We start from the raw sequence: 18,009 nt of genomic DNA, 5'->3' as shown, positions 1-18,009 counted from the left end.
GTATTTTTTTTTTTTTAATCCAATTCCCTTTTCTGATTTTTTGTACCTGAACAAATGTTCTTTTCCCCACTCTCAGTCTAAATTGGACGTCTAGCGCCGTCCATGGCAGCCAATAAGTTAGTAACATAGGCACTATTCTAGTAAAACATTTTGGTCTAGTTTCTATGATGCCCACCCACCTGCCGCTCATCCTTGTCTTGTGGTGATAGAATTTTGAGTTGAAGTTCATCTAAATCATTTGTGCTTACAAGTGAATATTAACCATGTTCCCAAGTTTACGTACACATCTTACACTTGTTTTGTTCATGCTACATTATTGTTTCCTTTCATGTTACTGTGTATGTATGGCTGCCTGTTCTCTCTCCTCCTTTACTTTTAAAACACAAATTTATTTTTTTTAGATTATTTAGCTTTAAAAATGATGCCTTGGATTATTATTGTGGGTTAACATGGGGGCTCATGTGAAGTCTTGCACGCATTAAAGAGTATGACAACACCGGGGGAAATGCTAATATTCCATCATTTATCCATAAACGCATGCCTTTTGTATTCATATCATGCCACTTCGTGTAATTACACACATCGCAACACCAAGAAAATGATAGAAATTTGGATCGATTGTCAAGCTAAAATGACTGGCGCCCGAGACCCCCGAAACTAGCCTATTGTGTGCGTGACGTCACAACTAGGAAACACCCAGCTCAGTGCTTGTGTCCTGACAAAGTACTGAATGGCGGCGATGATGGCGGACAATTTTGTTTCTAGTTGCAGCGACGAATCCGACGTAATGAACGTTCTTCTAATAGTGATGAGGAGAGTTATGAACCTTTCTTTGGTGTTTTGGGTTATCAATTTGAGCCCAAACGAAAGCCAATGCAGCCTAATGAAACGATCATTGAGGGGAGTAATCACACTGATGAAACACCGGCGACAGATCGTGTGGGACACACCGAATGGTTTGTTTTGCATTTCTTTTTGTGAAGCTGATACACCGTGACCACAAAATAAAGTAATATATAGAATAATTATCATTTATTGTGCTATCATAGGTTTTCGCTCTGCCAACAGACACAAATATGAATGGGATTAAAGTGCTTGTGACACGAAAAAGCATGTTTATTTCATAATACACGCGGTATTTTATGCTCCTGAATGATATGGACCGCTTGGATGTGTGTGGAAGCGATCGCTATATTTATTTAGTTTTTTGAATCCCGCGCCAGGAAAATGAGTGACTTCCGGCTTCAGTCTCGCATTGAGGAGGAGGGCGCTGTGACGTGTACGGTAGAAGACGTCCTCTTCACGCTACAGTGTACTGTTGTGTATGAGGACGAAGGATTCAGCTGATTTTGCGGATTAATACTTTTATTTTTTGCATCACGCCAGCCAAACGGCTGCAGAAAAATCATTCTGTATGCGGGAGAGGCGTATGCGCCTTTTTGGAGTTTCAAAAGGTTCCCATTCACCGTGGATATTTACTGTGGGACCATTGGACTTACAAGGAAGTGAGTAAACATCTTGTTTTGTATTATGTCAAATACAAATACAGTGATTACAAAGTAAACACTATAAAATTCCTTTAAATAAAGGACTACTTACGTTTGATCATTGATAGGCATGTAAAAAGCTATCCTCACGCTCATTAGCAGTTAGCTTTTAGCACGTTAGCTACACAACAATTCCAGCCACCCTCCTCCAGGGAACGAACTGTAAATTGCTCTCCGCCGGGCGGTTTGCCGATCCGCAAAGAAACTCGACAACCGGGTCGTCATGTCAAATAATCCAGGCTAGTTATGTATGATTTTCCACTTCGAAGACTTTGAAACATCCCTCGGTTCGGGTTAGTATGTCGGCTAGCTGTCACTCCTTCTGGTCTGTTTACATTCTCCGAAGCCGGGGAAGGGAAATGACATATGTCCGATTTAGGTGTCATAAAATATCGTTCGGCAGGTGTGACAGTAAAGGTAAAGTCGACTGTTTTGACCATTATGGAGTAATTTTGCCATGTCGTCTTGAATAAATGGATTTTTATTATTTTATATTCCATTTAGCACAAGTTATTTGTCATGACCATGCCATTTATTTAGCAATTGGGGAAAGTACTTGGGTAAAAAGAATATCCTGTAAAAATATTGAAGTAAAGAGACAGAAACAATGACATTTTGCCGCTCTTTTCGTCGCGTTTTCCTCATTGTGAATAGTTCCCCCTCGACGGGCTGACTGGTCCTTCTCAAGCCATTTATATAGCTATTGGGGAAAATACTTGGATAAAAAGAATATCCTGTAAAAATATTGGGAGTAGAGAGACTGAAACAATGACATTTTGCAGCTCTCTTCGTCTCGTTTTCCTCGTTCTGAACAATTCCCCCTCAATGGGCTGAATAGTAAAACCGATGAGCCTAGTCTACCGCTGACGTCATCCACCTGTTGGGGATGCTAAAGCCCTATAATTGTAGGCGTGGCTAACCGGCAAATTAAAAGACTAATTTCTCGTCATCTGCGCTTTGCCAAATTGTTGTATATAGTCGAATCGTCTCAAAATATGATTCTAATTCACATAATAATGCCATTTAAGACTTTTTTTCTGGTGTCGTATGCTCTTTAAAGGATTTTTTGTATATATTTTACGAGTGATAATTTATACATGTGTCCAGTCCTATATCCAATGCATGATATGTTTTTTATTATAAAAGAGTACTCACACTGGCCATTTCGAGCTTGGCTGCTCCCATCCTTTGCTTTGCCTGGGGTGGTCTCATCAGTGCCAGTCATCGTCCTCTTTCTTGATATCTTGGGACATTTAGGTGGCTGCGCGTGTATGGTGGGTACCGCATCTGCTTCCAGCAGCAATTTCTTAGCAAAACCTGATTTCATTTGTCCATAGTTCGAATAGCTTTCAGGTGTAAAATACGCACCACACAAAACTGTGCTGGAGGCTGGCCGGAGGCTGGGTCTGCAAAATTAGCCGTCTTCGCACGGACAAACTTTACTCATTGTCTGCGTAGTCCAGCTCTTTTTCTCGCGTTCGTGAACTCATGGGTACTGCATTGCCCAAATGGCTATTTGTACACCACATATCATGACATGTTTGAACCATTTTAGCGTTTTTTTGAGAAAACGCGAACGCATCTCTCTCGTCGATAAACAATGATGGCACCTGCCTCGACCTTTTGTTTCCTGGCTGTGACGTCACAGCCCCATTCGGCTGTTTCCGGGCTACATTCAGAAATGTTCGTAATTTTCTATCTATTTTCGATAATTGCTCATGATTGTGATGTATTTTTTTGTTAACTGTATTAAAGGGGAACTTTGAAGTAAGGTTGGCCAACCATGTTTTTGAATAATATCAATGGCTAAACAATTATAAGCATATTTTCATTATTTTTTTAACGCAACCCTTCCAGATTCTTTGTTTAACCCATAGCAACGCCCTTGACAACGAAAATGCTTTTCTTCAGCAATCTTCGGAAATTACGTCACACCTAGACGTGCGAGGGAAGTCCACCATAGAACAGTATTGTTTGTTGCATTGCTTCTCGGTAAGATGCCACAGCGGTGTGTGCCGATGTTTTGTTCTCGCTCAAACGAAAAGTTGTATGAGTGGCCAAAGGATAGCAGGGCACGTAAATGGACATCTTTCGTTCGCACGAAGCGAATGAATTTCACCCCATCATCGAGTAGTGTTCTCTGCTGCAAACACTTCGAAGATGCCTGCTTCCTTAACCGGTCTGCTTATGATCAAGGATTTGCCAAAAACGTAAGTGTGATTTTTGGATAGATGACTGATGACTTTGTCAAAGCATAGCTGCCTACTGTTGTGGAATTGAACAGTATAAGCTATGAGAGCCGCTGACAGGTGACAGCTGAAAAATAGCGTGTTGGTTTAGCGTAGCCATTGAGTCAATCTCGCAGCGAATCAGCGAGCGCGCAGGTCACGCAGTGAATCATGGGAAATGTAGTCTCGGGACAACACTGAAGTGGTGCTTTGTAATCTGTTCGCTTGTGTGAAAAAACTACATTTCCTCACGCCATTAGACGCCAATTCCTGCCGAGAGCTGTGCCGAGCTGTGTTCTAACTTTTCCATAAGAACTGCTCCATGTGTTAATAAAGAGACAAGGTTGTCAGCGCATCGTGTGTTCGATACATTTGTAAACAAAAAGCTCATAACAAGACACTATGCACAATCCGTTTAAGAGACGCTGGAGTGGGAGGCGAGGAGGAGATCGGCGAGAAGCAAAACTTTGCGGTCGAATGTGGCGGCAGTCCGCTATTATTTTGTTTTCTTATTGTTGCCACAATAAAGTGGAGAAAGCCATCGAAGACTCATCTCCTTCTTTCCCCCCAACGTTTTTATATTATTATTTTATATGCACGAGAGCTGCCGGATCTGCCAAAATGAACTTGAAGTCTGATTATTATTTTTTTTAACAATGTCATCAGATAGACAAAAACATAACATTATGTGCAAATGCCTGCATCTTCAAATCATAAAAATAATAACAGCCTATATCTTACCAATGTTGTAATCTCGATGGGTCATGTATCCATTCCATGTCAGGTAGTCTAGGTACATTGTTTGCATTCTGATTAGCGTCTGGCTAATACATGTTAGATCCAACATAAAATTCCAAGCTCCTCTACTTCCTCCAACTCTTCAAAAACTTGGATCTCCTCCCTTGCACTCGGTCTATCGCTTATATCGCTGTTTGAATCATTGTTTGAAGGGCTTTGTTTGGCGGCCGTATGTATGGAGCTGCCAACGCTGTTCCCGGTGTGACGTATCACTTCCGGGTTCGTCCCCTTTCAGGCTCGAACTTCGGAAACGCGATTATTTTGTCAAATATACAACATATAAATTATTTTTTCATGCTTTATTTGGTGGACAATGTTTAATTACTTTACTTGTGACCCTATTTGGCATGTGAAGAAATTAGTTCACACTACAGCTTTAATATTTGTTATCTTGCCACATAACGGTTCTATTGATATCTCACAGCCCCTTAGTATTATAATTCTCTTTAAATGGAATAGAGTCATTTCTTATGGGGAAAATCAATTCATGATAAGGGCAGATACACGTTACGAGCTTGGTCGTAGAACTGATTGTGTTTGTATCATGAGTGTCAACTGTATGTTGAAGTGACTCATCTGGTCAAGTTTTGAATGTATCCATTAGATTTAAAAGGGAAATTGCTTGTTTTCAGCATCTGCTTTTAACATTCAGGCTTTCAGGTTTACTGTAAATATTTATTTCCTGTCAGTGGGTTGCTCACAAGTTTTGGGTTTCCTGTTGTGGTGTCTTGTCTTCTCTTGTTATTATTAGACTGGCGGCCCAGACAGCTGTGAGATTAGTGTCGCTCTTCCTGGATGGAGACGTCTCCTTTTTGCCCGGAAACTCCCTCCCTTCTCATATCAACCTGCTTGCAAATGTATGCTCAAGACTTTGTTTGTATTGTAATAGTGGGAAGTTTCCAATTGTGTATTGTAGAAACGCTTCTACTCAGTCATTGTTTGGCTTGGTAACACCAAGTTGTTGTCATTTTTTCTTCCTAGAAGCAGCAGGGAGACTCATGGAGGCAGTCTCAGATGGTTTGTTTGCTGATGGGATGTGTGTGTTCATTACCTCGCACTGTGAGTCTCACAGACACAAAATGTCATGAATAGTTTGTATGTTCAATTCAAAGAATTTTCACTGTTTTTAGGTTGAGGTGCCCCAAATTGAGCGTCTGCTGTCAGGGCTGGAAGAGATGAGTTGCACCTCCAGCCACCCGATTTCATATACTTCCGCTGCCAAATGCTTTGCTGGCTTGGTCAACAAGATGCCTCATGGTTGGTAACTTGCTTTGTTACTTGTTTGGTAACTTTTTGTCAATGAACCCACAATTTTCTATTTAGGTGACACTCTAGATGGTCTACTTCAAAAGACAATGAGCAGAATCTTGAACGAGTTGAACTCTGAAGCTTCAAAAGTTCTAACTCAGGCGTACACCCTCATGATATGGGTAAGTCACTCGACATTTATGCTAGTTATGCTAATGTGTTTTTGACTGCAATGAGTTCTTTTTTCACAATAACTTGACAAATGAATGTTTTGCTCTGTTGCAACTGCATTGTACAGTGTCGCTCTTCTAATTTCATGCTAACCTTAAAATGTTTTCTTGTTAATGTCCCTTATATATGAAGATTATTTGTTGAAAAAACATCATTGAGAATGAAGATTGTTATCCCAATACAATCCCGAAACAACATTTCAGTAACAATGCTATCATACTTTTAAAGATACACATGAAAGTGTAAAATGGTGAGAACCAGCCCCATTCTTCCCTATATAATAGTTCCCTAAATGTTTCAATTGATAGCTGAAGATATTACTAAAAGTGCTCGTGTCTCCAGGTTACCAAGGCTTTGCTTCTGCGTTACCACCCGGCATTCACAACACTGACTGACAAGGTACAAACTATTTTAGTAGCATAAACACTTACTTGTATAGTAAAACTCGTACCATACAAAATTCTACATCTATATGGCTGCATTGACACTGCTTGTTTGTGTCTTTGTCATATATGTCATGTGCAAACACATTGGATTTGTATCACTTTCCCTTTTGAATGAATAATATTTCTATCATTGGATCTATTGGAGCCATTTGAACTCTATGTATTTTTATTTTTTTTCCCCATCATTTTTTTTTAAAGCTATTCTCACTCCTCGACGATGCCCAACTTGGTCCTGTGGTGGCTGAAGGCTTCTCACTGCTCATGTGCGACTCTGCTGACGTCCTAAACCGCAGTTGCCACGCAGACGTGCGCATCATGTACCGCCAACGCTTCTTTAGCGAGAATTCGGCCAAGTTGGTGCAAGGTTTCAACGCAGCTCCTCAAGGTGAACTTAATACACTTATTCACATGCCTCTATTTGTAATAAACCCTTTATACTCCAAGCATTTTTGTGATTTTTTTTGTATTTGTAAACAAAAAACAGTTCAAACATGCCTTGTTTCAGATATTTTTATTCCTAACCTAAGTAATCGAAGGATTATGTCATGAACATTTTTCCAATTTTTTTTTTTACATTTTTGAAAGTGTCATAACCAGCTAAAGTTGAAGAATTTCAAATGCCAAGTATGGAAAATCACACACATTGCTTAATTACTTATAAACTATAAACCTCAGTAAGGTTTTGACAACTGATCATAAAAATTTAACATTTTAGCTTTAATTTGACAGATTGCATATCGAGGTTGAGCAAATTAGCACGGAGTAATTTACATTCCAAAAATTGCACTTTTTCCACAGTATTTTGTAAACAATAGACATTATTGTCATGTAATGTGCAAGATAACATTTTGTATTAATGTCGATGAAATGAAATTAAACTTCATCTTTGACATCTGGGAGAGGTCTGTTCCTGCATAGACTTCATAATGTATTGACGGGACACGGGGCCGATTTATAATGGGCCTATCTCCATCAATCAAAGCTGACCGAGTGGAAACACAGTCGAGCTTTTTCCGTTGAAAATTCTTGTGAGTAATGCTTAAATCCCTGAATTCTTTAGAGATATGGATGTAAAACAGTCTCGAATCTTGGTTAAAAGCAAAAAAAAAACATGCAGGTAGCATTTATTTTATGTAAATATTGCGAACTATGAGGCTAGTGAGTAAGGTAGTTAGCGGCCGCCATATGTAAACAAAGAGCTTTTTCCGTGGAAAATTCTTGTGAATAATGCTTAAATCCCTGAATTCGTTATAGATATGGACGTAAAAAAGTCTCGAATCTTGGTTAAAAGAAAGAAAAAAAACAAACGTGCAGGTAGCATATATTTTATGTAAATATTGCAAACTATGAGGCTAGTGAGTGAGGCCGCCATATGTAAACAAAGAGCTTTTTCCGTGGAAAATTATTGTGAATAAATGCTTAAATCCCTGAATTCTTTAGAGATATGGATGTAAAACAGTCTCGAATCTTGGTTAAAAGCAAAAAAAACATGCAGGTAGCATTTATTTTATGTAAATATTGCGAACTATGAGGCTAGTGAGTAAGGTAGTTAGCGGCCGCCATAGATAAACAAAGCTTTTTCTGTGGAAAATTCTTGTGAATAATGCTTAAATCCCTGAATTCGTTATAGATATGGACGTAAAAAAGTCTCGAATCTTGGTTAAAAGAAAGAAAAAAAACAAACGTGCAGGTAGCATATATTTTATGTAAATATTGCAAACTATGAGGCTAGTGAGTGAGGCCGCCATATGTAAACAAAGAGCTTTTTCCGTGGAAAATTATTGTGAATAAATGCTTAAATCCCTGAATTCTTCAGAGGTATGGACGTAAAACAGTCTCAATTCTTGGTTAAAAGAAAAAAAATGTGCAGTTAGCAGTTATTTTACGTAAATATGGCGAAGTATAATGCCAATGCTGTAGCGGCTAATTTCTCCTATTAGTTTTTTCACGTTTCAAAATTCAATCATGGTATGAAAAATATAATAATTACCTTGAATCCTTGAACAAATGACTCCTGAGACAATCTTTTCTGTTTGTATGCAGTACAGCTTTAGTACTTTTTCATCCTAAATCCGGCGTTGGATCCCTGCATGTGTTGACTAACTGCAACCGACTGCGAATAACTGAAGCCGACTGTAGGACAGCCCCGTACTTGAAGGTGTTGCACAGTGGCTGACGGATGTGACCCGTCAATACAATTATGAAGTCTATGGGTCATGATAAATGACTATATTTTTTCATGTTAGTACCTACTTGGAGAGGATTAATGCCATCTTTGATCAAATCCTCTTCCTCCAAAATTCCTGTCCCCGTTTTCTGGTGACTCATTTTCATACTTGGCATAATTCATTGCTTTTACTCGCCTGCTAAGGACCGGATGTTCTTCTACTGGTGTTCTATACCTCTTCTACCCCTGCCTTTTGTTGTGATACCATTTTGTCGATGTAATTTTGAGAAAAATTAATTATTCCAGCACAGACATGATATGAAACATCGCGGATGCAAGATGGCGGCATCTGACATGAACTTCAACTCACTAACCTCAAGTCAGCTCAGGAAAACTCATTTTGTTACCATGCGACAATGCTCCCATCTGGTGTTAAATGAAAGAACTACTATTCCTCTGTATACTGGCCAAAAATTACGTCTGTATAACAAAGTACAACAGACGTTATGGCCCACAGAAATCAAGGGGACGGCGCCGTCCCCAATTGTATAGCAGAGCGTGTAAAGGGTTAATGTAGTGTTTTTGGGGGTTTTTTTTCCAGTTATACTCAGTTGCATTAGCTGGGAGTGACTGTGGAATGTTTTTTTGTCATATCTAGAGAAGAAACCGAACTACTTGAAGGCTCTGTCCAACATAGTCAACAAACTACCAAAACAGGTTCAAGTTACTGAACTACCAGCGGTGAGTCAACACAAAAGCTACATTCTATGTACTTGTATTAGTGATTCAAATCTGTTTTTCTGTGTATATCCAGCTGCTGTCACTCCTGCTCGAGGCCTTGACGTATCCCGACCAAGGCGTCCAGCTGTCCACTCTGTCTTGTCTGGAGCCCGTCATCGCTGACCCGCCACCGGCACTCATCCAACAGCTGGAGGCTTTGGTCAGCAGGCTGCTGCTCCTCATATCTAGTCCCACCATGGTTAGTCAAACCGTTTACCTGCGAGTGTGTACGCATCAAGCAAATCTCACAAACATAGCATAGACATACACATGAACAAGATTTGCGTTAACTCTTTCAGGGACAATGGGCCGTACTCGTCATGTGCCGGTATGAGATTTTTACAGTTTTATAACCTTAAGCAAGAATACCGCGGTTTCACGGCATTGCAATTTTAGGTCTAAAATGTTATTTTGAGATGTATGGGTTAAAAAAAAAAAATCCATTGATTCCAGAGATAGAGCGCGTGTGTATGAGTCATATCATTATTTACACATTATACACACACACGCAAACACTCTCAGCATAGAAGAAGTATGTCACACTCCCATGTCATACATTAAAACTGTTCAGACCAATCACCAACACTCAGATTTCCATTCTATGTGTCAAGCCGCTGAACAGGACAGGTTAAAAAAAAAAAAAAAAAAAGTCGCCAGAGGGAACAAAAAAACGCAAGCTGTATTATGAAAATGTTATTTTGAACAGATGTTTACAATGGTGGAAGACTTTACAAAGCAGGCTAATGGTGGAGAGGAAAGTAGCTAGCCACGTTATCTGCCTCGTTAACAAGCTGGAGTGAACTCTCGTAGCTGGTTTGAAAGGTTCATGAAAGCGTTTAGTTAACTTAAATTTTGTGTAAAGTGACAGATGATGGTCACGTAATTCTGAAATCATTTTGGATGTGTTGCCTCCCCTGGCAACCACCCTCCGCACACAAGTCTTGCACGTCGGCCCTCCTCTAAGCCGGAGCCGTCTGTTTCTTTTTGGTAGCTGAAGTACTCCCATGCTAGCGACTTTGTCGTTTTTTGAGGGGGGAAAAAGCTCAGGTGTCACCGCCTTCAACCATTGTGTATACTTTACAACACAGTAATAGAGTAGTATAACAGGACAGAGCAACAACTGGAGGCGAGGGGTGACCGCTGTCGCTCCAAGCCCCTGATTTCTCGCTGCATTTTAGGGAAATTAAAAATAGCTAATACTAGAGGCGTGTGAAATTTCCGATTGTTAGAATATTCGCGATTCGGCCGTGAAAGATTCGAGAACGATTCACAAGCATCCAAATTCCCATTATTGAATTATACCAGGTAAAGCAGAACTAAAACACAGACAGCGTGGTCTTCGGGACGCAATGAGGAACGGACCGAGACTAAATATCATGTACAACTCATGCCGCTAGATAAAAAAAACAATAATACCTGACTGCGGCCGACAGCTGCTTCAGACAACGCCCAGTTGCTAGTTGCTAAAAACATGCAGACACATACGGCTATAATAGATATCACATATATGTAGAACTAGATGCAAAATGACAGACTTGCCGTTTAGTAGTTGCCGAGTTGTAAACAGCCGCCATCTTAAAGCAGTAGACTTCTCTAAAAGGCTCTGTTGCAGCAAACCTAAATAACGTTTTATCTAAAATAATCCTAAATCGACAAAATATTGACTTGAATCTATCTTTAAATGAAGAAACAGTTTTAAAACAGGGACATGTCGAAAGTAGACAGAAGGCAAATTATGGAATAACGAAAGCAATTTTAACAACTTTAACGGTTGATTCACATCATTAAAGTAATTGAATGTAGTTTAAAGCTGCTGATACAGAATGGGGACTTGAGTATTCTACTTACGGTTTCTGTTAACTTGATAATGAAATATTAGTTTGATTTAGCCTGAGAGGATTTTTGAACAATTTTGGAACTAATGTACAACACATTAAAGGCACGGGAGGTCGGGGAGTAAAATCAATAATCGATTTATAATCGTATTGGAGCCTCTGAATCGTAATCGAATCGTTTGGTGCCCAAAGATTCCCACCTCTAGCTAATACTGTGCTTACAGTATGATGGAAAATTTTAGTGGTTTTGAAAGTGTGACGTTTCTGTACTACGGTAAACCTTGAAGCCGGTAGCTATTCAAAAGCTGGCACTTCTGACTTTTAAAGGTGCTATCAAAGTGACTAAAATGACAGCAGACAATATTTTAGACACAAATCCATCCAAAATCATCACACCAGAAGGAGATTTGGAGATTTTTACAGTTCTGCTCAATTTTCAGTGCTATTCGGGGCGGGGGGGGGGGCTATATGACTGATCATTCATTCGCCCCTCCCAGTCAAAATGGATTGGACGTCTAGTACTGTCAATAGCAGCCAATGATTCAAATGAGTGCCATGTATGGGTTGGAAAAATAAATACAAAAATCATAATTCGTGCATGAAAAGGTTAAGATGTGCTGTCTTTCAGAACGTGAAGATCGCAACCCTGCGTTGTATCCATGCCCTTTCCCGATTCCCTGAACATGAGGTAAGACAACAAAAGTCTAAATTTATGCCAAAGTTTAATTAGTACAGGCATGTAAACTGGTTAGGGGTGAAAAAGGTGACAAAGTAACGTGGACACACGGCATGCGCGGAAAAGTGCATTTCATAGTGCAACCAGAGACATCTCGAATTAAACACAGTACATAATAATTTAACAAGTCTACAAGTCTAAATCTCTCATCCTGAAATCAGAACATATAAGACGCATTAAGTAGCAAATTATACAAAATCTAAATTATAAAATATACAGTATGTCCCATTTGCATTAAGCAGAGAACAGCTGTACTCCCGTCTCTCACTATTGTCACTCATTTGTTGTCACGAGAAGAGAGTGGCGGTGATAGGTCTAGGTCATCTGACTAGAACAGGGGTCCCCAACCTTTTTTGCACCACAGACCGGTGTTATTTGGGTCTTTTTTTCACGGACCGGTGTTCTGACAAATTTTGCAACCCATCAAAAATTGCAACGATGTGGTTCTGCGCATGCACGTAACGTTAAACATAGCCGCAAAATGCGCAAATGCAGTGATTCCAAAATAAACACTACACAAACTTCCTTGAAAGAAAGGAATATTAACTTACGTTTGATCATGGAAGGACTTGTAGAAAAGTTCTCCACAGATGCATCCTGCCATGTTAGCTGCACACAAAAACTGCACACCGCTCTCACCATTAACGACTTCGCTTAGTCGCATTAATTAAGAAGCCCGCTTCAGAAAGATACGATGTTGGAAATTGCAGCAAGGTTTTCAATGCTCTCTTAGCGATGTCCGGATATTCCGGAATGACTTTAATCCAGAACCTCGGTAGAGTTGTTGTCTCAAATGTACGTTTAATAAGGTCGCCGTCATTTGCGATCTCTACAAGTTGATCTTCCTGTTGCACAGACATGCTCGAATCACTCGGTTTATTCACAAACGGGTCACGAATCCACACCTTCGCCGTTCGTGGGTCTTCGAGGTTGTAGGCTTGTCAGGTGCCCTTTTTGCCGTAAAAATATCTCCAAAGACGTCTGTTTTCCAGTCATCTTCGCTCGTGTGGGGACTAATTATTTCCGGGAACAAATGTGCTGCGCCTGCGGCCTAGTAAACCGTTATTATCGAGGTCAAGCGCACATAGATATATTATATACACTAACAAGATGTACTGCTAGCAGTCCAATCAATGGATTTCTATGACGACATTCTAATCTATCCCGTAGTATTATATCTAGAGTAGACAGGGATATTGGTGTGTTAAGCAGGGGCACAGGGTTAATTCGGCCAGACTGCGGTCGTTATTAAATTATTATTTCTGTGCGGCTCGGTAGCAAATGCGCACCGGAACCGGTCTGCGACCCGGCAGATGGAGACCCCTGGACTAGAGTGTAGTTTTGAGCATGGACTACAGTTTTTAAGTTAAGGGTTTCACTCGCTCGTTGGCAGACACCCCCCGCCCCATTTTTTACTCTCGGATCTACGTGATACAGAAGAATGAGCCATTTTGATTTCAAAACGGCGAAATTTTGCCGAAAGGTGGCAAGTTTGCATGCCTGTAGTATTTAAACTATACTTCCTATCCATGGTCTGAAATCAGTACTGTAGTGTTAATTTTGATCTCAAATATTGACAATGTCTATCGGTCAATTTCAACTTGTAGGTGTTGCCATTTCGGGCCCGAGTGCTACGAGCCTTGGCCAAACCTCTGGATGACAAAAAGAGGCTGGTTAGAAAGGAGGCGGTTCAGGCACGAGGAGAGTGGTAAGATTCAAATCCATATTGTCCAAACACTGTTACAGTTTGTTTAAATTATCATTGATTCCCATGAAAAGTTTCCTAGATTGAACTACAACTTGTAAAATTCCCTAGCACTTTTTTTTGCCGTTGTCTATGGAGCTGCCCCAGTAACAGTTATTTTCCCTCTTCCCTCAAGGTTCCTCTTAGGAAGTCCTGGAGGAAGGTGATTTTTATTTTTTGTTGAAAATATACAAGAATAAAAAATATTGAGGTCCTAAATTAACTTGCTCAAAGATCTGCAGTTCCTCATTTTACTGCAGATCTTTTATCCTTAATGCTAATATTTCATATCTTCATAACGCGCAATTGAAACAGACAGGTTAGCATTTACTTATATATGTAACAAGCAGTTTTGTTGTTGAATGTGCGTCCTCTGATGAATGTAATGTCAAGTGTCAAGTGAGCAAGGCCTTAAAATATTATTTAATCTTTTCACAAAATTATAAGCCACAGAGTCACATGTAACAGTTTTCATTTTTTGTGACTTTTTTTTACCTGTATTTTTACAGTTTAATATCACTGTGTCAAACATGAATATTTGTGTTTGGATCACTCAATAATTCATTAAAAGGTTGGCAGACTTTGAACACCATTGGCTGCAACTGACAGCAATAGACTTCTAGTCCACTTGAAATGGGAGGGTTTGCAGCGAATGAACGATTCGCTGCTGACCTTCCATCTTTAAATAGATTGGACGTCTACAAGGGATACGTTGAATTTATAATGGTTACTTAATTTGTTTTGAATCACAACATCAAAATGCAGTGCAGTAGTATGAAGTGTTTTTATTAAAAAGACGGCAATTCAACAGAGCACAACTCTTTTTTTTTGGGGGGGGGGGTGTATCAGTTTCTTGTGGTTCCGTGGCAACCGATTACTGTACTGTAAAATACTGTATTGGCCCGAATATAAGACGGCCCTGATTATAAGACGACCCCTCTTTTTCAAGACTCAAGTTTGAAAAAAGTTTTTGAACACCAAATTTTTATACAGAAAATAATTTCAGTACATTCGAAACAAATGATTATAACAATATATTTGACAGAAAAAGCATGTTATTTTGCCTCATTCAAATCTTAATATCTGAACATTTAAATATGTAAACTAAAGTGCAATCGCATTCGTAAATGAATGGCTTCTGGTTTTTGAAATGTAAATAAACCAGTCTATTGTGATAAAACAACAAAATTGCAATAACTACATTAACCATCAAAGTGAGGTCTAACTAACTGTAGTCTTGAAACAAATCTGAATAAGGAAAAACATTGCAATAAAATAATGCAAACTGGCTAGCAGCTGAGATGTCATGACAGAACATCGCTTCAATGATATCTGGCGCCATCTAGCGTCTTGAATGGGGAGAGGAGCTGAGATCTGTCATGACAGAACATCGCTTCAATGATATCTGGCGCCATCTAGCGTCGTGAATGGGTATAATGTCTAGACCGCGAAAATAAGACGACCCCCTCTTTTTCAGTCTTATTTCAATGCAAAAAACACCGTCTTATATTCGGGCCAATGCGGTACTTTAGTCTGAATCTAGTTCAGTTTCAATTCAGATTTTAAATAATTGGTTAAATAACCAATTAGAAATGCGTATCTCTTCACATGTATTTGGCAACGGCTCTCTTCAAATTATGTCGATAAACGCATCGCATCACTCGCACAAAACACATATTCCACATGATCAATAGAAGATATAACTCGGAAAAATCAAAGTCCTGTATTTCCACCATAAAGTGTCAGAAGTGCAGATGTTTGCAATCGAGTCACAGTTGAAAGTCGCAATACAAATATGATGGACACTCACTAGTTTGTGACACCTGTGAAATGTATTATGGTAAAAAAAAAATCTCTTAATTCTGAGATCATTTTTAACATATTACACTCGCCATTAGACATGTGCTGATTACCAGTTTCAAGGTATACCATAGTATGAAAATGTCAAGGTTTCAAAACCGCAAAATTTTCGGTCATACCTTCGCTAAGGTATTAGCTATTTTTTATGTACCAAAAATGCATGGAGGACTCCCTCGCAGCTGCAAAGCTCAACCCTCCCCCACCGGTTGTTGCTCAGTGTCAGTGAGTCAGCTGTGCTACATGATGGCTGGAGGAGGTGAAACTCCTGAACTTTTCCCCCCATTGAAGAAAACGAAATTGCTAGTATGGGAATACTTTGGCTACAGAAAAGTTACAGACGGCCGCGGCTTAGAGGACAAGGGCCAACCGGCATTTAAAACATTGTTTGCGGAGGGTGGCTGCTGAGGAGGCGGTACCTCCAATATGATTTTGCATTTACACAAAATTAAAGGTTAGTATACACTGTCATGAACGTTTCCCACCAGCTATGAGAGTTAACTCCAGCTTGTTTAGTGTGTCTAGCGTTGGTCAAATGTGTTTTTTTTTTCGCTCTGGCAACGTTGTGTTGAGAAAGGGTGTGTGTATAATGTAAACATGATGCGAGTCATACACACACGTGCTTTTTATGGAAAATATTTTTATTGTGATGGTAATGTTGAGCTGTGGCTGTGGGTTTATGCTCACCTAAAGCACTGTATTTATTTTAAGTTATTATACTTATGTTCCAATTTGCGAATATGTTTTGAAAAATAAAAATCCTATTGAATGGGGGCAGGGGGGATCTCAAAGTAACACATTTTAGAGCTGTAATTGCAATACTGTGATACCGTGACATTTTGGTTTAAGATTATAATACCGTCAGAATATTATACCGGCACATGCCTACCCGCCATACTCATAAAATCCCATAAATCTAGAGTGTCAAATTTGGTTCGCAGGCCACATGCATTGCAATTAGGCCTTGTTCAGTCTAGTCTGAACAGTCACAAAGCACAGAAATCTGATTTTTGCGAGACTGATTGAAACCACACACAGGAGGTAGTTTTATATCAGATATGGACAAGATGCTACGGAGTCTGAACAGTTTAGATGGGATTTGACTGTGCGTGTCGTCAATCTATGATTATGGGATATCTAGGATTATGCCTTTGTTGTCACAGCAAACTGAAGTGTGTCAATAATGTTGCCCAGTCAAACAGGCCTCGATCTGATTTGAACCCTTGCAAAAATAGTGTGAACAGTTAAATCAGATATGCCTGCAGTCATACAGAGATTGGTGGCCGAAATTGTCATTGCATGTAATTGACTTTCCAATACATGAATTTAAAATTAAGACTTTGCCGGTAAAATGTTGGCTATAAAAGTTGTAAAGCAATTAAACAAAAATGAATGAAAAAAAAAAATTTATAATGGGTTAAAATTCATTTTCGAACAGATCATGTCATTAGCACCTTAAAGACGGTCATTCTCTTTGCATAGCCAAAACCAAATAAGGACAGAAGAAACAAGATGGATATATATAGGTTTTTTTGTCTAACCTAAGCTTTCAAACGCGACAACAACTACTGAGCGAGAACCAAGGATTGAAGATGTGGACCATGAAAAGCCGGAGAGCACCGCCAAAATGGCGAGCGGAGTTTCAGTTTGTCTACCAAAGACTAATTGTACAACAGAGCCACAACCGAAATACCATATTCAAGGGTGTGATTGACTGGAAATACTTTGCAATAAATTGGTTATCCCCGCGGAACGCAAAAATCGGCATCTACTACACAGAAAAATGCGTGCGCTCACACATATAACTGGAATGCCTGTATTTACGTGCAAGGGCTAAGCTACTAACCGATCATGTTTCTTGTAAGGTAATTTTATAGCTGAAACCGCGTTTCGGGGTCATCAACATGTTTTGCCACCCTCTGCCTCAAAAGTCAAACTCCGCCTATGCCTGCAGTCTGAACGTAGCCTGAGATCTCATGTGGGCAGGACCAGTTTATTTTTGGCCAAATAAGTTAATTCACTGGCTATCATTCGTTCATTCGCCTCTCCCAGTCAAAATTGATTGGATATCCAGCGCCATCTTTGGCACTGAAAGATGAGCTTCACAGGCAGTTCCCCAGTTTAAATGAATTGGACATCTATAATTGTCAGTGGCAGGTAATGTGTTGCAATTTTGCGTCACTTTCAATTTTAGGGTTTCCTGTTAATTTCAGGGTATTTAACCGTTACTTCCTGTTGATTTCATGTCACTTCCTGTTGGTTTGGGGGAACTTTGGGGTCACTTCTCACGTTTTTATAACTCATTGACGGCGCCATTATGACTGGGAGGGGGCGAATACAGGGGTTAAAATGTGCCGGAGACCTCCTGAGGTGAGCTCCGCCTCTTTAGTCA

At 39.7% G+C, this 18,009-nt stretch overlaps 1 protein-coding gene across 1 annotated transcript in view; it reads left to right on the top strand.

Moving 5' to 3' along the window:
* mms19 (MMS19 homolog, cytosolic iron-sulfur assembly component) overlaps window positions 1–14,584 on the top strand; it is a 41,144-nt gene extending 26,560 nt beyond the window's left edge. Inside the window, exons 22-32 of the mRNA XM_057825603.1 lie at window positions 5,325–5,430; window positions 5,555–5,632; window positions 5,704–5,830; window positions 5,897–6,003; window positions 6,395–6,451; window positions 6,697–6,883; window positions 9,324–9,406; window positions 9,480–9,644; window positions 11,909–11,968; window positions 13,624–13,724; window positions 13,897–14,584. Coding sequence (XP_057681586.1) covers window positions 5,325–5,430; window positions 5,555–5,632; window positions 5,704–5,830; window positions 5,897–6,003; window positions 6,395–6,451; window positions 6,697–6,883; window positions 9,324–9,406; window positions 9,480–9,644; window positions 11,909–11,968; window positions 13,624–13,724; window positions 13,897–13,927 — 1,102 coding nt within the window. The 3' untranslated portion in view covers window positions 13,928–14,584. The remainder of the gene's footprint in view (window positions 1–5,324; window positions 5,431–5,554; window positions 5,633–5,703; window positions 5,831–5,896; window positions 6,004–6,394; window positions 6,452–6,696; window positions 6,884–9,323; window positions 9,407–9,479; window positions 9,645–11,908; window positions 11,969–13,623; window positions 13,725–13,896) is intronic.
* The last annotated feature ends 3,425 nt before the right edge of the window (window positions 14,585–18,009 follow it).

This window comes from Corythoichthys intestinalis, chromosome 21 (genome assembly GCF_030265065.1).
Source record: "Corythoichthys intestinalis isolate RoL2023-P3 chromosome 21, ASM3026506v1, whole genome shotgun sequence".
In the NCBI taxonomy this organism is placed as follows: Eukaryota; Metazoa; Chordata; class Actinopteri; order Syngnathiformes; family Syngnathidae; genus Corythoichthys; species Corythoichthys intestinalis.
The sequence above is the reverse complement of the archived record's forward strand: the minus strand, read 5'-3'. Positions and strand labels throughout refer to the sequence as shown.